The 25702-nt window shown below is 46.3% G+C and overlaps 1 protein-coding gene across 7 annotated transcripts in view; it reads right to left on the minus strand.

Moving 5' to 3' along the window:
- Window positions 1-21408: 21408 nt before the first annotated feature.
- Window positions 21409-25702, minus strand: part of shroom2 (shroom family member 2) — a 150317-nt gene continuing 146023 nt past the window's right edge. For 4 of the 7 annotated variants that reach the window (XM_033032789.1, XM_033032786.1, XM_033032788.1 and 1 more), the window contains exons 7-9: window positions 25216-25381; window positions 23761-24033; window positions 21421-22157 (exon numbers count right to left, since the gene is read on the minus strand). In XM_033032789.1, the coding sequence (XP_032888680.1) occupies window positions 21888-22157; window positions 23761-24033; window positions 25216-25381 (709 nt within the window). In that variant the 3' untranslated portion in view covers window positions 21421-21887. Of the gene's footprint in view, window positions 22158-23760; window positions 24034-25215; window positions 25382-25702 lie in introns of all 7 variants that reach the window. The other 3 variants (XM_033032784.1, XM_033032790.1, XM_033032791.1) reach the window with 1 other exon arrangement.

Here is a 25702-nt window from a genome sequence, read left to right on the forward strand (position 1 = left end):
AGTTCTGTGCAAAGTAATAGTGGCAGAACTCTGGAGATTCTAACAGTTCTGGTAGTTCCTTTTATTGTCTCACTTTTGGAGATCTGGACGTCACTGCAAAATTCAGCATTTATTTTCCACTATGTACTAATTGCACTTGGTGGTGGTGAACTACTGCCTTCTTGAATCGTTATAGTTCTTATGCTGTCCCCACAACATTAAATGTCAAGAGTGTTTTAGTGTTATATGTCCTGAAACAAACCAACAAAATTCTTAGACCTCATAATAATGATGGAACCGTGATAGATTTACATATCAGGATGGTGTGTAACCTGAAGGGGAATCTGCAGGCGGTGGTGATCTCACGCCCTACTCCTTCTCGACGGTAGAGGTGAGGTATGGTGCATCTGTATGGTACTCTCCTGGGCGGTGCCGAGCAAGTGACTGCAATGCCTTTGGTCAACAGTGCACTCTGTGGCCACTGCACGTCTGTGCTAGAGAGAATGATTAGGGGGAATCAAATGAGCTACTTTGTCCCGGATAATGTTGTCATCTAGGTTGGTGGGGGAGAGATTTTCGCCACATTGTAGACTTGAGGCTGTTCTGACTCAGTACACCATGCGGTGCTTACACTACACCCATATATGTCCACAGTGTGGTCACCACATGTGACCATCAATTATTTACGCAAGATATCAGACTGCTGTGAGTTCTTGCTCATTGTGTTACTATGGCATGTTAGGAAGCCATCTGCATCGGTGAGGTGGGTGGCAGGGTCATTGATGGAAGGTAGAAGCTGGTCATTAGGTTGACTGCTGTGTTATTATCATACATCACCCATTGCTCTTGTGTAAATGTGCTTATTGTGTTCTTGACAAACATAAGGGTTAGCACTACACACTACGAATCCCAGTTGTGGAGATACTGGTATCGTTGTCTCGTTGTAGGACATTGATCATCTTTTAATCTGGATTTTTAACTTAAGTATTGTGGGTTTTTGTTAAATATAAATTATGATGTTTTTATGTGATACTAGACCAAGTGCAGACCCGTTGGGTCTGTTTCCCCAACGGCGTTTGCGGGGGGGGGGGGGGGTGTGAGAAGAGGGGAGGGAGGGGAGAGGAGGAGGAGGAAATGGGATAGATTTGGGAGGGAAAGGAGAGCGGGGTAGGGGGTGAGAGATGGGGAGAGAGATGTGGGGGAGGGGGGATGGGGAAGATGGGGAGGAGGGAGGGAGAGGGAGAGGGTTGGGGGAGAGAGGGGAAAGAGTGGGGAGGGAGAGTGGAGGGGAATGGGGGGGAAAGAGAAGTGGAAGAGTGGGGAGGGAGGGAGGGGTAGGGGGAGTGATGTACCTGCCTTCTCTCCATACCCCCTGATCCCTTTAGCCAACGCAGCCGTTCCCTACCCGTAGCCCCCACTGGGGGGGGAGGGGGGGCGGCATCACACACACTAACCACCCCCACACACAGAGTTGGAAAAGTGTATAAACACCGTTCCCTACCTGTAGCCCCCAGCGGAGACGTGGTCGTCGAAGTTGGGTCCCGGCCGTCTTAAAATAGCGTATCTTGAAGTCGTCGAAGTCGGGTCCGTCTCGGCAACGCGGGGGGGGGGGGTGGCGGGGCGGCATCACACACATGAAGCATCCCCACACACAGAGCCTTAAAAGTATAATGCCCCAACGCAGCCGTTGCCTACCCGTAGCCCCCACGGGAGACGTGGTCCTCGAAGTAGAGCCGTTCCCGAAAGGCCGTTTTTAAATGGCGTCGCTTGAGGTTGTGCTGCGGGCGCCAGCAGCCGTTATGGTCGCTGGCCAGCAGGAGGCGACAAAATGAGTGAGTGAGGGGGGGGGGGAGAGAGAGAAGGTTTTAATGAAAAAAATGGACATAAACATAACGAAATGTAATGAGGAGTGGATAACTGGAAGGGAAAGTGAAATGTCTACCGAAATGGCTGCTTGTATGGGTGAGAAGCCAAACTGGGGGGTGGGGGGGGGAGAAGGAATTGTTTAAAAACGTGTACTTAAACACGACGAAATGTAATGAGGAGCGGATACTTTGAAAGAAAAGTGAAATCTCTACCGAAATGGAAAAGATGTCGGCGATTCTGCTTTACCCCTTATCCTTAAACTTTGACCCCTTGTTCTGGTCTTCCCCAACATCCGGAACAATCTTCCTGCATCTAGCCTGTCCAACCCCTTAAGAATTTTATATGTTTCTATAAGATACTCCCTCAATCTTCTAAAATCTAGCGAGTACAAGGCGAGTCTATCCAGTTTTTCTTCATATGAAAGTCCTGACATTTCCAGGAATCAGCCTGGTGAACCTTCTCTGTACTGTCACTATGGCAACAATGTCTTTGAGCATTGGGCATTGTGACATCACACGATGGAACGTTCACCATTGGCTGGGGCTCCTGCATAGGCATATGTAAATGAATCCATTCCGATTGGACATATGTGAACATTGGGCATTGTGACATCACACGATGGAACGTTCAGCAGGGGCTGGGGCTGGTGAAGCTTCTGTGGGTGAGAAGCCAGTTTAGTTTTGAAATATTGGGGGTGGGGGGGTTAAGGATTTGATTAAAAACGTGTACTTAAACACGACGAAATGTAATAAGGAGCGGATACATAGAAAGAAAAGTGAAATCTCTACCGAAATGGAAAAGACGTCGGCGATTCTGCGTCCGGTTTCGGAGTTACAGGGAATCAAAGGAAGAAATGCGGCCGGAAGCCGTACATGTAAATGGATCCGTTCCGATTGGACGTCTGCGAGCGTCGGGCATCGCGATTGGACGTCTGCGAGCATCGGGCATTGTGACATCGCCCGGCAGGAACGAATCGAAAGGCAGAAAGGCAGCCGGACGGATGTTGGACGGATGGGGCGAGAGTTTTATAGAATAACTAGACCAAGTGCAGACCCGTTGGGTCTGTTTCCCCAATGGCGTTTGCGGGGGGGGGGGGGGTTGAGAAGAGGGGAGGGAGGGGAGAGGAGGAGGAGGAAACGGGATAGATTTGGGAGGGAAAGGAGAGCGGGGTAGGGGGTGAGAGATGGGGAGAGAGATGTCGGGGAGGGGGGATGGGGAAGATGGGGAGGAGGGAGAGGGGTGGGGGAGAGAGGGGAAAGAGTGGGGAGGGAGAGTGGAGGGGAAGGGGGAGAGAAGTGGAAGAGTGGGGAGGGAGGGAGGGGTAGGGAGAGTGATGTACCTGCCTTCTCTCCATACCCCTTGATCCCTTTAGCCAACGCAGCCGTTCCCTACCCGTAGCCCCCACTGGGGGGGGGGGGGGGGGGGCGGCATCACACACACTAACCACCCCCCACACACAGAGTTGGAAAAGTGTATAAACACCGTTCCCTACCTGTAGCCCCCAACTTCGAAGACCACGGGGCGGGGCGGCATCACACACACGAAGCATCCCCACACACAGAGCCTTAAAAGTGTAATGCCCCAACGCAGCCGTTGCCTACCCGCAGCCCCCACGGGAGACGTGGTCCTCGAAGTAGAGCCGTTCCCGAAAGGCCGTTTTTAAATGGCGTCGCTTGAGGTTGTGCTGCGGGCGCCAGCAGCCGTTATGGTCGCTGGCCAGCAGGAGGCGACAAAATGAGTGAGGGGGGGGGGGGAGAAGGTTTTAATGAAAAAAATGGACATAAACATAACGAAATGTAATGAGGAGTGGATAGCTGGAAGGGAAAGTGAAATGTCTACCGAAATGGCTGCTTGTATGGGTGAGAAGCCAGTTTTGTGGCAACGATGTATTTGAGCATTGGGCATTGTGACATCACACGATGGAACGTTCAGCAGGGGCTGGGGCTGGTGAAGCTTCTGTGGGTGAGAAGCCAGTTTAGTTTTGAAATTTTGGGGGGGGGGGAGGATTTGATTAAAAACGTGTACTTAAACACGACGAAATGTAATGAGGTGCGGATACTTAGAAAGAAAAGTGAAATCTCTACCGAAATGGAAAAGACGTCGGCGATTCTGCGTCCGGTTTCGGAGTTGCAGGGAATCAAAGGAAGAAATGCGGCCGGAAGCCGTACATGTAAATGGATCCGTTCCGATTGGACGTCCGCGAGCGTCGGGCATCGCGATTGGACGTCTGCGAGCATCGGGCATTGTGACATCGCACGGCGGGAACGAATCGAAAGGCAGGAAGGGATCCGGACGCCAGCCGGACGGATGGGGCGAGACTTTTATATAATAGATAGATAGATAGATAGATAGATAGATAGATAGATAGATAGATAGATAGATAGATAGATAGAAGATAGATACCATGATTTTATATATATTTATGATATTTCATATGCAATGCATTTTTAATGTAATGTTGCCCCTTGTCTGGACCTTGAGTCTGTAATAAAGTTTATTATTATTATTTATTATTTTTATTATAATTCCTGCTTATATGTTCCCTTCAGTCCATGGCCCTCCATTCACCTCTTCTCCCAACAGGGCTGCATCCCAGCTGCCTGCATGTCTTTCATCCAGCAGCCTAATTCCTTCTGCTGTGTACAGTCTAATTCCCTGCTGCCCAAAAGACAGGCCAAGACACAAAGTTATCAGGGGTTGCCTGCCCGCGCAGTTGCCAGCGTATGTGGCACTGGCAGAGGCGCCATCTTCAGGATACGGCCAGGACTGCGGCCCTCCAGGGGAATGGAGGGTGTTCCATGCCACCATTCACAGGGTGGGTGAGTTGTCACTGGATTTTTCTTTCTATTACCACCACCTGGTCTCAATGGCCCCTACTTTGCAAATGTCAGCACACCTCAGAAAGCACCTTATAAGCATAAATATTTGAGTCTGGTGGTGATAATAGGAACTATCGAACTTCTTTAGACTTCTGCAGATTGAACAAGGGTCCTAGCCCGAAATTTCACCTATCCATGCTCTGCATCCCTGGCCTGCTGAGTTACTCCAGGACTTAGTGTCTCTTTGTGTAAAACAGCATCTGGAGCTCCTGGTGTCTCATAGAAATGTTGTTGCACACACCACGTCTGCAGTCAAGCCCCTGATTTTGTTGCTCATTGTCAGACAGGGTTGGTGTGACAAGCTCAATCCCCACAATCAGCAGTCATCAACTAGTCTTTACTGTGTATATGAGTCAGGGTTTGGGCATTTGTGTGTTGTCTGCTGGCTTCCTTCAAACTCAGGGATATGGGTGGGTGTGACCCATGTGGCTCCAACTTAGTGACTGATCCAAACTGGTCTTGGACAAATTGGACCTCCGGGAGAAATTTCTTCCACACATCAAGGGCATTGCTGTGCTTCACACTTTGATAATGGCCAAAAGAGGGTAACAGCGACCACAACAAGTGACAGGCCCAAATTATTATAATATGCAATTAATCCAATGCATCATCTATAATATAACACACTGAGGCATTCAGATCCACCTCACCAGCACAACACCTTGTCTCTGATTTGCCATTGAATCATTGAAGGAAGTCATTTAGTACAATGTATTCATGTCAAGAAATAATTATTTATTCATTTTCCTGAATCTGAGCATCACCCACCCCACAAGCCTTTATTGCCCATCCCTACAAGTATAGATGCGTTATAAAGGCTTGTGGGTGATGTTCTGTTACAGTTGTACAAGATGTTGGTGAGGCCACATTTGGAATTTAGTTTTGGTCACCCAGTTAGAGGAGGGATGATGTTAAGCTAGAAAGAGTGCAGAGAAGATTTACCCGCCACCCTCTATCAGTGTGAAGAAGGGTTTCGGCCCGAAACGTTGCCTATTTCCTTCGCTCCATAGATGCTGCTGCACCCGCTGAGTTTCTCCAGCATTTTTGTGTACCTTCGATTTTCCAGCATCTGCAGTTCCTTCTTGAACAGATTTACAAGGATGTTGTCCGGACTTTAGGTCCTGAGCTATAAGAGAGGGGTTCGGCAGGGTAGGATTTTATTCCTTGGAAAGCAGGGGGATGAGGGGTACAAGGGGATAAGATTTTATAGAGGTGTACAAGGGGAATAGATAGTTTAGATGCACACTTTTACCCAGAGCAGGGGATTCGAACCAAAGGTCAGAGGTTTAAGGTGAGAGGGGAAAGATTTAATAGGAACCTGAGGGGAAACCTTTTCACAGAGGGTAGCGGGTATATAGAACAAGCTGTTAGAGGAGGTAGTTGAGGAAGAGACTATAACAAAATCTAAAAGACATTCGGACAGGTACATGGATAGAAAAGGTTGAGGGATATGGGTCAAATGTGAGCCGGTTGGACTAGTGTAGCTGGGGCATCTTGGATGGCATAGGCAAGTTGCTCTCCTTGGCTGCAATATTTGACACCACCCTCTCACCTGTTTGCTCTGTGACCCTCCCCTCCGCTAATCCACTTTAAACCCTGCCTGGGAGCACCAGTAATCTCCCTCTCAGGATATTGATTCCTCTCCAATACAGCTGCAGCCCATCCATCTTATACAGGTCACCTCTGACCCCAAAAGATCTCAATGTTCCAAAAGCCTGTACCCCTGTCCCGCTCCTCAGCCATGTATTCATCTGGCCTGTCCTTCTAATTATGCCCTCACTAATATGTGGCCCTTCAGAATGTTCTGCAGCCACACCAAGACATCCTGGACCCAACACCTCTAGACCCTGTGTAGGAAGGAACTGCAGATTCTGGTTTAAACCGAAGATAAATGCAAAATGTTGGAGTAACTCAGCGGGACAGGCAGAATCTCCGGGGAGAAGAAATGGATGATATTTCAAATAAGGGTCTCACCCATTCCTTCTCGCCAGAGATACTGAGTTACCTCCAGTATTTTGTGTCTATCCTCTCGGCCCACCTTCCTTCTCTAGACCTTGCCCCTCACCCTTCCCGCTCCTCTCTCTCTCCCTCACCATTTTCTCTCACATCTCCTTGATATCCCATTGATAGTCTTTGGCAGCTCATCATTATGAAAGGTTTTTGAGCTGCTTTTAAGTGTCCCTGATCGAAACATTTGAAATACAATAAAAAAAACATAAATACTTGAAAATATCAAAAATTCAAACCATAAAGAATAAAGGGCTAAGGACCAAGTGCTGGGCAATGGGACATATACAGACAGGTGCCCACAGGATGGCATGGATGATTAATGCCAAATGGCCTGTTTCAATCCTTTATAGGGCCGCGATTCAATGAAATAAATGTATTTAAATTAATTAAAAGTAAAACAATTAAAAATATTTAAATCTGTAGCTTACTTATGTAGCTCTTCTCTCCAGCATCTCAGGGCTCGTGAGTGGGGTCAGTACCAGCTCGATTTGGCCATTGACCCTGGCTGACCATGTTATCCTTACCAATGCTTTTGCATTGCCGGGTCACCATAAGCATTATGGCATCACAAATAGGAGGCGAGTTGGTCATATGATCCCCACAAGTTCCACATCCCTTGATCTCCCAGTAGTCCACAAACCTGTTTATCTCTAACATGACCGTACTTATAACACAGCCTCCAGCTCTCTGGCTGCAAATTCCAAAGTTGCATGACTCTCAGGGATAAACAAAAATTCTCCTTATCTGTTCTTTAAATGTACAACCCCTTATACTAAAATTAGGGCCCCTGGTGAGACATGAGATGAATGTGGTCTGGATCGATGCGCCATTAAATAGTAAGATTAAACGAGAACTTACCAGTTTGAAGTTTGATCTGTATTTTATGAGGAGTTACGATGAGGGATTACGTGAAGAACCCCGCCAGGACGCATGCGTGTCATTCTTCAAAGCAGCGGTGTGAAATCACAGATAACTGTAATGACTAAACATAGTAAGATTAAAGAAGAGATACCAGTTAAGTATATGATCAAGGGTGAGAGCGGAGGGCACGTAATCCCTCATCGTAACTCCTCATAAAATACAGATCAAACTTCAAACTGGTAAGTTCTCGTTTAATCTTACTATTTTACTTCGGAGTCACGTGAGTGACTACGTGAAGATTTTAAAGCTCTGTGATTTCATGCCGTGGAAACGAGTCCATGCATCACGTCTGCCTTGATGATTGTAGGAGGAATTGTGTTAACATAATTTGGACATGAATTCGACATTGAAATCATAAAATTTATTAACACAAATTTATAACCTCTTTTTATGGGTTTAAATTAATTTACAGAACTTAAATTTGTTTCTGCAAACGTTCCAGGTTTCAATACTGGTTTATTGTAAAATAATTGGAATGTTTTTTCCCCCCAGACCATCCTGCTGCCTTGAGGATTTGGTCCATTGGTACATCCAACTGTATCACTGCCGATGTAGCTGCAGCCCTGGTGGAATGAGATTAAAAAATATTAGTATCCACCCCAGCCTGTGTTAGCACCTGTTTCAGCCATCTTGAGATGGTCTGGACCGTCACTCTTTTTTTGTGTGGTTGCTAGTGGCTGACCAAAAAGTGCCTTCTCATTGCCTCTTAGGATTTTCGTTTTCTCCATGTATAACGACAGATGTCTTATTATACACAGACGGTCATCTGTTTGGGTATGACCTAAATTGTATATTGAGGCCTGCTGATCCCTGTCTGTTCTGCTTACTAACTCATAGATATGAAACGTAATATTTTCTGTTGAGGAAGTCATGTTGTCCAGTCTTAGTTTATGCAATGACTGTACCCTCTGTGCCGTGACCAATGCCATTAGCATGACTGTTTTTAATGTCAGTCTGTGTAGGGACAGAGCTGTTGATGGAGACCAATTCCTGAGCATCTTCAGGATAATACTTACATCCCATATTTGGGAGTACCTGGTTCTTGGGGGATTAGTATTAAAAATTCCCCTCATAAGTTTTGTTACCAGTGGGTGAGTCCCAACAGAGTAACGCTCTGTCCCCTGCCATAGGTAAGTCGATAGGGCACTTCTGGCGCAGTTGATGGCACTGTAACTGAGCCCCTCATCATAGTGGAGGCCTGCCAGATATTCCAGAACAGACGGGATGTTCATGTCTCTGTAGGTGATGTTGTTTTTATGGCAGTGCATCGCCCACTTCCTGATATAGACCAGATACTGTTTTTTGGTTGACTGTCTTTGGGCCGCCGAGATCATGTTCACTGTTTGGTCCGTCAGTCCCAGTTGTAGTAGAGGTGTTTTTAAAACTCTACAAATTAATAAGTTCAAATGTTTATGGCATGGGTGGCTATCCCTTGTTACTGGATGTAGCAATAAATCTGGTCTATGTGGGATGGTGATACATGGTTCTAATACCATGTTTAATACCACTGGGAACCATGGTTGAGCAGGCCAATCGGGTACTACCAATACCAGACGCAGAGTCTTGTTGTATTTTTCTTAATACCCGACTGATGAGGCAGAAAGGAGGGAATGCGTAAATAAACAATTCCCCCAATGCAGCGAAAATGCATCTGTCGCCGCTGCCCCAGGGTCTGGTTCCCATGAAACATAATTTGATAACTGGTGGTTAAGTCTGGATGCGAATAGATCGATATCTGGTGTTCCATATTTTGCTGTAATATCAGCAATTACTTTTTTATTCAACATCCATTCGGTGTTTTCATTAAATTTGCGTGACCTGGTGTCTGCCACTTAATTTAGTCTTCCTGGTAGGCAAGTGGCTGATATCCAAATATCTCTCTGGATACACCATTGCCAAATTGTATTAGCCAGATTGTCACATGATGTCGATTTGTTTCCACCCATGTAGTCTAACATGCTGGTGATATGATCCAGTACAATATGACTTTAGGTCATGGAATGCACCCAACATTTCCAGGTAGTTTATGCCCAGTGTGAGTAATAATGATGCCTCCTGAGCAGTCCATCTACCTCCACAGCTGGTGATGGCATTGGTGGCTCCCCACCCAAGTGCACTGGCATCAGTTTGTAGTACCATGGAAAGGTTACTGACAATGATTGGATTGGAACAAAGCCAGATGTTATCTATCCACCATTTTATTCCATTTGAGCTCGATTGGTAGTTTCATAGGTCTGTCAAAGTGACCTGCATTAATTTAGAGTGCTTGTATTTTTGCTCTCTGTAAGTTTTGGTAATGTAGAGGTCTAAATTGTGTGGCTGGAAAGGCAGCCACCATTTGCCAATTACTTTTGCTACCAATCTGATGGATGGTTTGCTGATGTCAATGAGGTTATGCAAGCCTCTATTAAATCTCTAGCCTTTCCCTTAGGCAGAGTCACCGACATGTGAACTGAGTCAATGGTGAAACCCCCAAATAGTTCATAGTAGTGGAAGGCGTTAGTTTAGATTTAACTGGATGGATAATAAATCCCAGTTTTTCAAATAACTGTTTTGTGGCTGTTACAGTTTGTTTGGCCAATTCCAAAGTTTTGCCCACAATGAGTATGTCATCTAAATATGCCATGACCATGTGTTTACGTTTCCGTAGAAACGCTAGGGCTGGTTTCAAATTTTTTGTGAACAGCCTGGGGCTGATGACCCATTTGGCAGTGCTTTATACTGCCAGAGTTGCCCATCCAGTTGAATTTTAAGTAACATCTGTGGTCATCTCGTATAGGCACTGAATAGTAAGCATCTTTTAAATCGATGCTGGCCATGAAGTAACCTTTGGAAATTAATTGTTTAGCAGTAACAAAGGTATCCATTTTGTCAGATCTATGGTGATGCGACAACCACCATCTTTTTTGTTTTTGATAAATATATTGGACACGAATTCTAATGGTTCGTGTTGAGTTTTCTCAATTACACCTTTTATGTAAAGCCGCTCCAGTTCAGCTTGCGCTTTTGATTTTTCTTTATCAGAAGGCACGAACATTCGGTTTGGTATATGTTGAACTGGAGGGCTGTACTTGTGTATAAATTCTATTGTATATCCCTGGATACTGCTTAAGATGTAAGTATCGGTTGTTAACATGCTCCATACATTCAGAAAAGAGTGTAGTCTCCCCCCAACCTCCATGCTCCCTGTATTTTGTAGGGAACCAGACCCACCTACCTCCATAGTTACCAGTGGCAGGTTTACTTCTTTTTGTAGGTTCTTCGCTGCTGTTGTTGCGCTGGTGTCTGGATTTTCGGTTTGGTTGGCGTTGGAGGTCCCCGCATCTTCCAAGAAGGCCGGCCTGGGCCATGGCTTAAAAAGACTCATGTTTTGAATACCGGGCCTTCGAGCTTTCACCAGTTCTGCTGGTGGGTGCGTAGGGGTGCTGTCTTTGGCTGTAGTGTTTGTTGGAGTCCATTTTATTAGTCCAGTAGGTTCTCTTGTTCCTGCACCCCTTGCACACTTGTCTTTCCTTCTGCGGACCCCTCTTCCAGGTCAGCCCAGAACTGACCCGCAGTGCTCCCCTCTGATGAGGTAGATGCACTGTGCAGCCCTTCAAGAGGTACTGCTGTGGGTTTATCATAGGGCCCACAGTGACCCGACTCCATCTCCCGGAGTCTGTCACATTGGAGCAAATGCTCCACACACCGCTCCAACCGGCTCCAGCGCTCTCGGTCGCTGGCCGCCCGCGGTTGTTCAAAGTTGGACTCCTCTGAGTCCACGACCTTGTTTGTTTTGTGTCTAGCCTTTCCGCCCGGCTGCGTGGATCTGGCCGGTGCGGAGGCGACATCGGGCACAGCTGATCCGACTATCGGTGATCCGAGTGCCGTTGGCTGCCCGCTGCTCCGCGGTCCTCCCTCACCAGCTTTGTCCTTACTGCCGTGGAGTGGATCTGGCAGGTGCGGAGGCGACATTGGGCACAGCTGATCCCATCTAGCCCACCAGCTTTGTCGCAGCCCGTTGGTTTCTCCACCTGTAATTAGCATGGTAAAAACACAAAAAGACCGCAGCTCTTACCTGCAGGTCCAAGTTAAAATTGTCGCTACGGGGGAACGTCGTTCCACCCCGTCTCCTGCCGTTTTCGACTTGTCCAAAAAGTCGACGGCCCCATTTGAATAGTCTCCCGCCCGGCCGTGGTGTTCTGACCGGCGCGGGACCAAAAGTCGGCACAGCTGATCCCTTACGGGGCTTGTGCCTTCAGCTGCTGCTGGCTCCCGCAACTTCGCGGTCCTCCCCAGCCAGCTTTACTCGCAGCACTTGTGGACACTATTTTGTCCAGCTTCCCCCCGTGTAAAAACAGCGCGGGGACAAAAACTACCGCAGAGTAAATCACTTACCTGCAGGTCGCGGTTTCAAACTTACCGCTGCGGGGGACACTCCACCCCGCCTGTCGTTTCGCAAGCGTGAAGCGATATGACACGCATGTGTCGTGGCGGGGTTCTTCACATAGTCACTCACGTGACTCCGAAGTAAAATCATAGTTAGTTATACAACAAAGAAATAGCTCCTTTAACACAACTTGGCCATGCCGACCAAGTTGCTTACCCAAGTTAGTTCCATTTACCTGTGTTTGGTCAATATCACTCTAAACTTTGAGCCTGTCAAAAATGTATTTTTAAACTTGTGATTGTACAATCTATGTCACTTCCTCTGCCAGCTCGCTCCACGTACCCACCTCAGGTGCCTTGTAAATCTTATCTCTCACCTTAAACCTACGCCCTCTGGATTTTGACTCCCCTATCCAGGCGAAAAAACTCTGTTATTCACCTTTTATGGGCCCTGCATGATTTTACATGCCTGCATACCTGTAAGATCACCCACCCCTCAAGCTTCTACCCTGTAGGGATAAATGGCCAGGCTTATCCAGTCTCTAACTCAAGCTCCCCAGTCCCGGTGACGTACAGTACATGCCATTCTTCTCTGCACCCTTTCCAGCTTAATTAACATCCTTCCTACAACTGGGTGGCCAAAACTGCATTCAATATTCCAAGCGTGAACCCACCAATGTCTTGTACAGAGAGCAGTAACATGTTGTTCCAACTCCTGTACCCAGTGCACCTGACCAATGAAGAAAAACATAGTAAAGGCTTTCTTCACCACCCTGCCTAACTGTGTCACCACAGTGAGAAAGCAGCCACATTAATTGTCATTTGGAGTTACAGCCTTTTAGATCTTTACTGCAATGTATCCCATTGACCTATCCAGGAGAGGAATCCTGCAAAACTCACCATTCACCCATCTCTTCAAACCTTCAGCTGGTTCGTGTTCTGTTGCTGATCTCTCCACGTCATTCAGATATAATCTTCCGCACTACCTTACTCTTTTCCCTGTAATCTCACTCCAATTTTTTCGTTGATTTACATCTCTCCCTGCTTCCCTTTTCCGGAAGGTTCATTGGGTGACATTGACCAGGAGAGGTTTGACCAGTTTGTGCTCTGAATTCTGGAGGCAAGCGGTGATGAACGCTAGTTGCCGATATATAGGAAACTGAGCTATGCCCACAAAGGATATGTGTAGGAAGGATCTGCAGATGCTGCTTTACACTGAAGATGGATATGTGGCCACCTATCCCCTCAAGGTTATGCCCACTGCCATGTCTGGAGTATTAGCTGAGCTGTGGCTTCCTCCTTGAGCTGTTTCCAACATCTGAACCTCAGCAAGTGGTGACGGTCTCTTGCCTCTGGGTCACCATGGTTTCTAACTGTGAGATCACATGACATCACCTTCGAGGTAACAAAGGGGAGGGTTGATGTTGTCCCCGTTTGAGTGCCCATGTACACCAGCTTTATCCTACAGTCTAGCGACAATTTACAGAAGCCAATTAACCTACAAACGTGCAAGTCTTTGGATTGTAGGAGGAAACCAGAGCCAGAGAAAACCCACTTGGTCACAGGGTAAACATACAAACTTCATACAGACAGCACCCATACTCAGGATCGAACCTGGGTGTCTGGCGTTGTAAGGCAGCAACTCTTCTGCGGCGCCACTGTGCCACCCTAATCTCTTCTATTACAAAAATAGATTCATAATATATACAGGCAGTACTGTTGAAACACATCTTCCCCAACCTTCATGGTGCCAATAAACAAGTCATTCACATACGATGTGCCAATGCACTCGAGTTTCCTCCTTGGAGAATACACCCAGGAATTTTTGCCTGCCATAAGTCACAGGAGCAGGATTAGGCCATTTGCTCCTTTGAGTTTACTCCGCCATTCAATCATGGTTGATCTATCTCTCCCTCTCAAACCCCATTCTCCTGCCTTGACACCCTTACTAATCACGAATCTGTCAATTTCCACCTAAAAATACCCAATGACTTGGTCTCCACCACATTCTGTGGCAATGAATTCCACAGATTCATTACCCTCTAACTAAAGAAATCCCTCATCTCCTTTCTAAAAAATGTCCACTAGAGTGTGAGGGGTTATGACTTGTATCACATCCATTACCTCACACCAGGTTGAAATGGGTAGGGAGTTCCACCTATCCCCTCAAGGTTATGCCCACTGCCATGTCTGGAGTATTAGCTGAGCTGTGGCTTCCTCCTTGAGCTGTTTCCAACATTTGAACCTCAACAAGTGGTGACGGTCTCTTGCCTCTGGGTTACCATGGTTTCTAACTGTGAGATCACATGACATCACCTTCGAGGTAACAAAGGGGAGGATTGATGTTGTCCCTGGTCAAGCGCCCATGTAACACTGTAAGCTCTTTGATGCTGGACACCAACCCTGCCTAGCTTCAAAGTACAGCCCTGCGATACTGTGGTGCAATTATAATCTGAGCAATCACTGATCTACTGTTACACTAAATGTTTGTGTTTCCCAATCTAACTCTACAGTCATTGTTTGGAACTTCTGCACTAACACTGAAATGGATGGAGCAAAATGCCTGCTTCTCAGCTCAAGGCTTGTGTACAAAATGATTCAATAGACAATAGACAATAGCTGCAGGAGTAGGCCATTTGGCCCTTCGAGCCAGCACCGCCATTCAATGTGATCATGGCTGATCATCTCCAATCAGTAACCCATTCCTGCCTTCTCCCCATATCCCCTGACTCCGCTATTTTTAAGAGCCCTATCTAGCTCTCTCTTTAAAGCATCCAGAGAATTCCACAGACTCACCACTCTGTGAGAAAAGGTGCTTCCTCGTCTCCATGGCTTACTCCTTAATTCTTAAACTGTGGCCCCTGGTTCTGGACTCCCCCAACATCGGGAACATGTTTTCTGCCTCTAGCGTGTCCAAACCCTTAACAATCTTATATGTTTCAATGAGATATCCTCTCATCCTTCTAAACTTCAGAGTGTACAAGCCCAGCTGTGCATTCTCTCAGCATATGACAGTCCCGCCATACCGGGAATTAACCTTGTAAACCTACGCTGCACTCACTCAATAGCAAGAATGTCCTTCCCCAAATTAGGGGACCAAAACTGCACACAATACTCCAGGTGTGGTCTCACTAGGGCTCTGTACAACTGCAGAAGAACCTCTTTGCTCCTATATTCGATTCCTCTTGTTATAAAGGCCAACATGCCATTCGCTTTCTTCACTGCCTCCTGTTCCTGCATGCTTACTTTCATAGACTGATGAACAAGGACCCCATTTTCCCAATTTGACCCCATTTAGATAGTAATCCGCCTTCCTGTTTTTGCTACCAAAGTGGATAACCTCACATTTATCCGCATTAAACTTCATCTGCCATGCACCTGCCCACTCCCCCAACCTATCCAAGTCACCCTGCATTCTCATAGCATCCTCCTCACAGTTCACACTGCCACCCATCTTTGTGTCATCTGCAAATTTGCTAATGTTACTTTGAATCCCTTCATCCAAATCATTGATGTATATTGTAAATAGCTGCGGTCCCAGCACCGAGCCTTGCGATACCCCACTAGTCACTGCCTGCCATTCTGAAAGAGACCCGTCAATCCCTACTCTTTGTTTCCTGTCTGCCAACCACTTCTCTATCCATGTCAGCACTCTACCCCCAATACCATGTGCCCCAATTTTGCCCACTAATCTCCTATGTGGGACCTTATCAAATGCTTTCTGAAAGTCCAGGTACACTACAGCCACTGGCTCTCCCTTGTCCATTTTCCAAGTTACATCTTCAAAAAATTCCAGATGATCAGTCAAGCATGATTTCCCCTTCGTAAATCCATGCTGACTCGGACCGATCCTGTTACTGCTATCCAAATGTGCGGCTATCTCATCTTTTATAATTGACTCCAGCATCTTCCCTACCACCGATGTCAGGCTAACTGGTCTATAATTCCGTTTTCTGTCTCCTGCCTTTCTTAAAAAGTGTGATAACATTAGCTACCCTCCAATCCACAGGAACTGATCCTGAGTCCACGATTTCTAGAGCCACTTCCTTAAGTAACCTGGATTCCATTGCCCTGGGCACTGGACTGGTCCATTTTGTGAAACTGAAGAAGCATTAGAGGGAATATTAAACATGACCACAAACTGGCTAGAGGCATAGTAAACCCACTGCCCACAACCTAGAGTTGACTCATTTCTAGGGAAGTGTTGTAGAGCAGAGGAATCAAGGAGTACAGGTGCATGGTTCCTTAAAGGTCGAGTCACAGGTAGATTAGGTGATCATATAGGATTTTGGCACATTGGCCTGCAGCAGTCAGTGCATAAAGTATAGATTAGTTGGGAGGTCATGTTGCAGTTGTATAAGACGTTGGTGAGATCGCATTTAGAATATTGTGTTCAGTTCTGGGCACCATGTTATAGGAAATATATCGTCAAGCTTGAAAGGGTTCAGAGAAGATTTACGAGGATGTTCCCCGGACTAGAGGGTGTGAGCTAGAGGGAAAGGTTGAGTAGCCTGGGTCTCTATTCCTTGGAGAGCAAAATCATGAGGAATAGATCGGGTAGATGCACAGAGATTCTTGCCCAGAGTAGAGGATTCTAGGACCAGAGGCCATAGGTTCAAGGTGAAGGGGAAAAGATTTAATAGGAATCTGAGGGGTAACTTTTTCACACAAAGGGTGGTGGGTGCATGGAACAAGCTGCCAGACGAGGTAGTTGAGGCTGGGATTATCCTAACGTTTAAGATACAGACAGTACATGGATAGGACAGGTTTGGAGGAATATGGACCAAGCGCAGGCAGGTGGGACTAGTGTAGCTGGGACATGTTGGTCGGTGTGGGCAAGTTGGGCTGAAGGGCCTGTTTCCACATTGTATCACTCTATGGCTCTAAATGCAGCCTAACAAAAATCTTATGAAACTGCATCATGACTTACCTGCCGTGGGAATTCACCTCAGCTAGCCTGACAGCAGTTTACATGCCTCCCCATGCTGATGTTAAGCTTGCTCTGAATGAACTGTACTCCACAATCAATAGCCTAGATGCAAAACATCCCAAAGCCGTGGTCATTGTTGCCAGGGATTCAATCAAGTCAACCTCTGGAGCATACTACCAAAATACTATCAGCATGTCACATGTCCCACCAGCAGGCCAGAACACCTGCAGACTGTGGCATGGTCTGAATACTATAACTGGCTGCAATGCAAAGTCAGGCAGCATCGCTGGCGATAGTGCAGCCTTACCTGATGAATTTATTGCATTTGATGCTCGCATTGAGCAGAAGGTCAACAGGGTGTTGACATCCATCCCGTCAGACTCGAATGTGCCTTTTCCCAGGGTCGCTGTTGCAGCATATAGATTGGCCTTTCCGAGGGTAAACCCATGAAAAGCAACAGGCCCGGACGGAGTCCCAAGCCGCGTCCTTGGGAACTGCGCGGCCCAACTAGCGAGAGTGTTGACGAAGATCATTAACCTCTCCTAACTCCGTTCTGAGGTTCCCACCTACTTCAAGAAGTCCACTATCATCCTGGTGCCAAAAAAAAGTAAGATCTCATTCCTTCATGACCACTGTTCAGTGGCCTTGACATTCACCGTCATGAAGTGCTTCAAGAGGCTGGTTATGATACACATTCAATCCAGCCTAACAAACAACCATGATCTACTGTAGTTCGCCTGCCACCATAACAGGTGATACCATCTCCCTGGTCCTATACTCATCCCTGGAACACCTGGATATGAAGGTCACCCACATCAGACTCCTATTTAGACGGTAGACACAAAATGCTGGAGTAACTCAGCGGGACAGGCAGCATCTCTGGAGAGAGGAATGGGTGATGTTTCGGGTCAAGACCCTTCTTCAGACTATTCCTATTCATGGACTACAGCTCTGCTTTTAATACCATTATACCAACCACGCTCATCTCCAAACTCATGAAACATAGAGTCAGCACTCCCCTCTGCAACTGGATCCTCGACTTCCTGACCAACAGACCACAATCAGTGAGGATATGTGACAAATAATCCTCTGCAATAATCCTCAACACTGGTGCCCTGCAAGGATGCACTCTCAGCCCCCTACTATACTCCATAGGACAGTTTTGAAGGGCATGAAGCACCTTGCCTACTGAGTCACATTGGCAAGGATGTGGTCCTAATACCAGGAAGGTGCAGTCGGCAATTCCAAGTAGTTCTTTAGGCATCACCTTGCACTGGAAGACAAAATGTTCCAGGTGCACCAGAGAGCGCCTTTCACCAAGTTAATGACCGACATTTGCTTCATCCGAACATTGAACAATCCATAGATGACGAAGGCGCAAGACTGCAGATGCTGGAATCTGGAGCAATAGGACAAACTGCTGGAAGAACTCAGCGGGTCAAGCAGCCTGTGTGGAGACAAAAGCTTACATCAGGACCCTGCAACAGGAGAGAGTACAGAGGGAAAAGAGACAATGGAAAGAAGTGAGAGGCAGGGGTGAGGCGGAAGTGGAAACAAATGAGTTAGGGTGATGGGCAGGAAGGGGAGGGGGGTGACTTGAGAGGCTAGTAGATGTTGGGGGGAAACTTAAAAGATAAAAGAAAAGTAAACCCACTGCCCACAATCTAGAGTTGACCTACCATTCACTGTGTAGGTCCTGCCCTTGTTATATGTCCCCAAACGCAACACCTCACACTTCTCTGTATTAAATTCCATCAACCATTCCTCAGCCCACCTGGCCAATCGATCCAGATCCTGCTGCAATCTTTCACAACCATCTTCACTATCTGCAAAACCACCCACTTTTGTATCATCAGCAAATTTGCTAATCTTGCCCTTAATGTTCTCATCCAAATCATTGATGTAGATGACGAACAGTAACGGGCCCAGCACCGGACACATTTGGGTATTAAGTGCAGTTCTGGTCATAATATTATAGGATATGGAGGTTTTGGAGAGGTGCAAAGAAGGTTTACCAGAATGCTGCCTGGATTAGAGAATATTAGCTATAAAATGAGATAAAGGAGCAAGCCACAGCCCTTCAGGCCATTCTATACGATTTTGCTTGATCTGCCTCTGGCCTTGTCGCCTCTTCTGAGCCAATACCCCAGAGCTCTCAATCCCTCGATTATTCAAAATGAATCTAATTGTTTGTTGAAACTGATGATCCAGCCTCCACCACCCGCTTAGGTTGTGAGTTCCTGAGGTTCACTGCCTGTAGCTCCAAAGTACCTCAGCTACTAACTACTTCCCCTTTACCCTAAAGTAGGAGCGATTAACGCTTTAATTCCTTCACATGGAGTCATACAGAACAGAAACAGGCCCTCTGAGTCTATGCTGACGAGTCCTACAATAATCCAATTTTTTACCTTCTCCATATTCTCATCCCCCCCCCCAAGATTTAACCACTCACTGCACACTCTGGGCAATTTACAATTAAATTTCCAACCACCACTTCTTTGGGATGAAGGGTGAAGCCAGGAAGCACAGGTGATCACAAGAAGAACGTGCAAGTTCCACACAGACAGCGCCGAAGATCAGGATTGAACTCTGGTTCTGGGCTCTGAGGCAGAGACCCTACTAACTGTGCCACTGTGCTCTCTAAAAGCAATGCCGCAAGATGATTCTGAATCTTCCGGTTTAGCCTCTTTAGTGCATTGCAAGGCACCCTCACTATTTCGCCTGGTTGACTATGAGTAGAAGGGAGAGAGGGAGTTTTTCTGAATGCAAACATCCCAGTGCTTGGATGGCACAGTGGTAGTGGTCGGATTCAGCCTCATTTCCTCACAAGGACAACATCTCCTCCCTCTAATCCCACTCGAATACCATAATCTCAATGAAATTTATTAGATTGTTAGAGACATAGCAATTTCAAACTACGACTTCTCCAAATATTAAAATTTCATTTGATTTAACATGCATTCAATATGTTAATTCCAATTTAGTTTACGTTATTGACGTTATGGCTGAACAATAGGAGCTTTTAAAGGGCAACCATGAAGGAGATGAGACTAATGAACCGCTTTAATGTACCATGCTCGCCACTGTACAGCTATTAACCCATGAAATCCGGTATAGGCAGGTGGCTCCAGTAACATTGACGTATGTTTGCAGATTTTATTGCAGCCACAGGGTTGCGCTGTTAGGTTACATTGTATTTTCCAATTCTATATGGAGCCATACTTTACATATATAGGCCCTTCATCCCAATGGATCCGTGCCAATCATCAAGCCCCCCCCCGTAACACTAACTATACCAATACTCTTTCATTCTCATCAAACTCCTCACTACTGATTCAACCATTCATCTACACACTCGAGGCAATTTAGTGACCAATTAACCCACCGCCCTGCAGGTCACTCCCATGAAACATTAAACCCCCCTGCCGGCCCTATGAGCAAAAAACAAACTGCTGGAGGAGCTCAGCAGTTCAGGCAGCATCGGACGAAGGAAATGGACAGACTGCACTTCGGGTCGGGACACCTTTTGCAGAATCCGAGCCCACTGTTTGAACTGGCCATAGACTCCATGCCACTATTTTGAAGAGGACCAAAAGTGTTGTGGTTGAAATTTAACCCTCTCACATTTAATACACATCTGTAGCAATGTTTTGTGGGCAAATTAGTTGCTGCATTTTCTGTAATCTCTCAAGAGGAATCCACATTGATATCTTGTGTTTGGTCACTGGTGTATGTGGGGGCTCCCTACCACCAAACAGCTGCCATATACTTAAAGGGCCTTTGTTAATGCAAAGAGAAGCCATGTACAAATAAAAGCCCTTCCTTCCTCCGTTCCATCAGATATCCATGCTTCTCTCAACTTGGATCATTCCCAGAATTAAAATTCTGCATAAATGCTGGGTGCAGCTTCTTTGCACGTATGCACATAATCACACCAAGCACCAAAACAAAATGTCTCACTATATGGAGTCAACAGAATTCTGAAATATAACAGACTAGCATCAGCCATCATTCATTCTGGGTTTTTTTTAATCCAAATTGTCTATCGGCTCAAGATTGCTCGAGAGCATTGCAAAACTCCTGGCAGTATATTGTAAGTCACTGAAAGTAAAACCTTCTCTTCAACATCTGGGTGCAAGCAGATCCTGATCAGTGGTCGGCTGATAACATAGTTAATTTGCTCTCCCACTCTTCACAAGATCAAACGCATTTTAGAAATGAAAGCTGAACCTCTTTGAGACTCAACGCGTATCCAGTTCCTTCAAGAGCTGAGCTTTCATCTTCAGGATTAAAAATGTGGTCTGAAACCCAAGCAGAGTTCATGAAAGTCAGAACAGTCGAGACAAAAAGAATCAATAACCTTACATCGTCTGCTCTGTCAGAGTATAAGAATCTGTAGACCAAGGAAAACAAAATAAAATGCTTTGTTCCAATAACTACACCCTAAAGCAACACTGTTGGCTTCTGTAACCACCTATTTATTTAGTTTTGCCACAATAAATTAATTTTATGCACATTTTTTAAAAACAATTCAGTCGTCACATCATTTAATGAATGTGTAATATTTACGTAAAGGAAACATCCTGTACCGATTAGAATACAGGGTGACAAAGTACCAGATTCTTGTTCGACAGTCATAACGAAGATGTTCTTTGCATTCTTTTCAATTCAAGATTTGGTCAATTTTGGAGGGAAGGTGGAAACAGAATAGAGAATTTTAGTGTTTGTGACTGAACACCCAGAAGCTTATGAACATTACAGTTTCAATGACAGGGTCTCAAGCTTCAACTCAGTATCTCAGTCCTTCAGGCATTTAGTCGCGAGCTCTCAGCTCCCCGGGTGTACAGATCCAGCTATACCACTCACACCGGCAGGAAATGGGGAACACAGGCTGAAAGCACTTCAATGTCCATTTAGGGTTAACCCTTTGGATTCTACTTTGGTTTGCAGTCAAGGGGTAGGCTGTCCAGCAGGCACTTCAGCTGCTCCTCCCCCAGCTTGATCTTGTCCTCCAGCTCCCTCTGCTCAATGGTGAGGGCCGATTTCATTTTCACAAAATGTTCGTAGTCCTGGAGGAGCTCGTCGGTCAGGCAGCTGGACAGGATGTCAAACACCAGCCGCTCCCTCCTGTCCAAGTTCTCCTTCAGCTCTTTCGCGTCTTCGTGCTGCCTCGTGAGGAGTTTCTGCTTTTGAGTGAGGGTCCGCTGAGAAAGACAAACACAAGGTAAATCAGTCTGAAGAAGGGTCTCAACCCGAAACGTCACCCATTCCTTCTCTCCAAAGATGCTGCCTGTCCCGCTGAGTTACTCCAGCTTTTTGTGTCTATCTTCGGTTTCAACAAGCATCTGCAGTTCCTTCCTACACCAGGTAAATCCCCTCCATCTGAACGCACTGCACAAACTCACCTGTCGTCTCAGGTTATAGTGAGATACAAGCCCTTTGAGTCATCAAATCAGCCACCCGTTTACACTAGAAATCTCATTGTTTTGTTGTGTCCAACACTTCCATCATCTCCCACCAGATTTCCCCCACTCATCTATGCACTGTTGGGCAATATACAGTGGCTGATTAATCTAACACGCTGCACGTCAGTGGGATGTGGGAAGAAAGTGGAGCACCTGGAGTAAACCCACGCAGTCAGAGGGAGAACGTGTAAACTCCACACAGCCAACATCAGAGGTCAGGATTAAACCTGGATCACTGACAGTGTTTCCAAGTGGCTCCACTAGCTGTCCACAGTGCCACCTATCTGCCTACATACATTCTGATTTTAATCAAAGGCCATTAGCAGAGCTGCCAAGTAGTACGGATTTTCCGTATTTTGTAAGAAAATGCGATAAGAATACAGATGTACGGATTTGCGTGTAAAATACGGATTTTTAAAAAATCGACCCGACTTCCTGTTTCATCTTGCTGCTTAAAACTGAGTTCCTCGTTCAAGATCCCACCTTATGCAATCTCTTTTGTCCTCCTTTTAGTTCTTTTGTCTATTCCACATACAAGGGGTAATTTACAGTGGCTAAACGGCCCATCAGCATGCCGTTGCGGGCGGAAAGTGGAGCACGGGGGGGGAGGGACACGGCCCAAGTGTGTGCAAAGGCCACACAAACAGCAGCCAAGATCTGTATAAAACCTGGGTCTCTGAACCTGTGAGGCAGCAGAACTACCTGCTGGGCCGTCAGGCACACAGGCTAAAGGAACAATGGAGACAGAAGACATTGCAGATGCTGGAATCTTGAGCAAAAAAAATTGCTGGCAGAACTCAGTGGGTCAGGCAGCACTAGTGGAAGAAAATGGACAGGTGATGTTTCAGGTCGGTATCTGCCTTCAGGCTGATCAGTCTGAAGGAGGATCCTGACCTGAAATGTCATCTGTCCATTTACCTCCACAGTTACTGCCAGATCTGCTGAGTTCCTCCAGCACTTTGTTTTTAGCTGAATGAATAATGCTGACTGAAGTCAATGAGCAAAGTACCATCGGCAGTAAAAATATCTTTGCATCCTGTCCAAAGCAAGACCTGCTGAGCCTTTTGTTTAGGTGAGATTTGAGGGGTCAGTTTACTTGCCCAAATGACAAAATCACCAAGATTACAGTCCTGCATATTTAGATCTCCCTCAGCCTCAGCTGTTTTAAACTAAATTTGAATAAACCAACTGGACAGAATGGGAACATGGCTCCTGGATTATTAGTCAAAGCCCTGGACCATCAGCCCAGTATCACAAGCACTGCATCCAATCACATGGTGCTTGCCAGACTTGGCTCAGGTGTACAGAGATGTGTGGGGCAGAAGAACACAAAGCCACGTACCCGCTCGTCGGGAGAGGCGCTCTCCTCCAAGGTGTTGAGGGCGTTCTCCACCCTGGCCAGCCGGCCAGACAGCGACAACAATAGGTTGACCACCTTGTCCAGATCTCCGATGAACATTCTGAACTTGTCAAACTCGTTGGGCTTGCAGACCTTCTTCACCACGTCCTCCACCTCGTCGCCCAGCTGGTTGTTGCCCTGGATGTCGTCCTGCAGGCTCTCCCGTGCCTCCCGCAGCACCTGCAGCTTCTTGCTTATACTGTCGATCAGCTCTTGCTGCGGGAACACAAACAGGACCAAAGTATTAGAGACCTTGGGGCTGACAGACCCTAAACCAAAATCCTTATGGTTACAGGGAAAGAGGCATACTGAAAATAGTTTGGCATCTATTATCAATGCATCAGGCCCAGTTTTATCATCTGGTTTAATGTATTTCATATCGGACGTTTCTAAACTAAACCAATACTTTAACCAACAGCCACCAACTGGGAATCCAGGTACTGCCAACTGAATTTCTGGTCAATTCAATAAGCAACCATTCATAGATACCTTCGGTTGTGATCTCAATATTTATATGGGCTGTGCAAGGGAGGTTCCATTAAAATTAGTGGACACATTGTCGTGGTGGCCACAGATGTGGCTGGTTAGTGACTATCTTTGGATCGCACTGGGCTACTGAATATGGGGGAGGGGATTGACACCATTTTTCATTTTAGAAAGGGAACATTTTGTCACATCTAATCCGGCTCACAGGGCACTCCCCAGGGCAATAACAAGAGACACTCTTCCCATTGGTGGTGGGGTCAAGAACGAGAGGGGATAAATTGGCAAAGGAATCAGCAAATACATGGACAATCTTTGTTTACATTCTGTCTGGTTATGGTCCCGAATGCATTACTTCCTTTGTTGTGTTCAAAAGAAGCTGGATAGGAAAGTCAGTAATTGTCAGGGTGGATGTGGATAGTGTAGAAGTGGTATAGCTCTTGCATGGGGCAGCTATAAACAATGGGCTGAATGGCCTCTTCTTCCCGTTACCATTCTGTGATTCTTTACAAGCTGGATGCAGAAGCTTATGACTCTCCAGTTCGAGCCACTGAGCAGCTGGTTTGTTTCCTCAATAAAAGACCATATGTATAATGTAGAAGCAAGATGTGACTTTGTGTCTGTCTCACCATTCACTGAGATCACAGCTGATCGCAAACTGCAAAATAGACTTTAAACTTTAGATGCAGCGGGTAAACAGGGCCTGCGGCCCACCAAGTCAGCGCCATCCACCATCATCCCACACACTAACACTATCCTACACACTAGGGACAATTTACAATTTTACAAAAGCAAATTAACCTATAAACTTGTATGTCTTTGAAGTGTGGGAGGAAACCAGAGCACCTGAAAAAAACCCCAGAGAACGTGCAAACTGTGTTTCTCTTTGTGTCTGTCTATCTTTGACTGGATTACCTTCTTTTCGGTGAGGTCATTGTTCAGCTCATCTTCAGAGTCCTCCACTTCCTCCATTTGCTGCTGCATGTCCTTCATCTTATTCAGCAACTCGGCCTTTGGGGCAGATGTGCTGTAGTATATTGAGCTTGTGGTTAGGGACACTCCAATGGGTATGGTCTCTTCCCTGGTGAAACATGGCCTAGAATTATTACAGTACTTGAGCACCACAAGCAAACTAACTTAGCAATTAAATGAAGATACAAGGAACTGCAAATGCTGCTTTACAAAAAAAACAAGACACAAAGTACTGGAGTAACTCAGCAGGTCAGGCAACATCACTGGAGAACATGGATAGGCAAAGTTTGGGGTCAGGGCCCTGCTTCAGACTTCTTCAGGTCAGGCAGCATCTCTGGAGGCGCATTTCTGAAAGAAGGGCCACGACACGAAACGTCACCTATCCTTGTCATCCAGGGATACGGCCTGACCCACTGAGTTATTCCAGTAC

The sequence above is a fragment of the Amblyraja radiata genome, chromosome 14 (assembly GCF_010909765.2).
Source record: "Amblyraja radiata isolate CabotCenter1 chromosome 14, sAmbRad1.1.pri, whole genome shotgun sequence".
NCBI lineage: Eukaryota > Metazoa > Chordata > Chondrichthyes > Rajiformes > Rajidae > Amblyraja > Amblyraja radiata.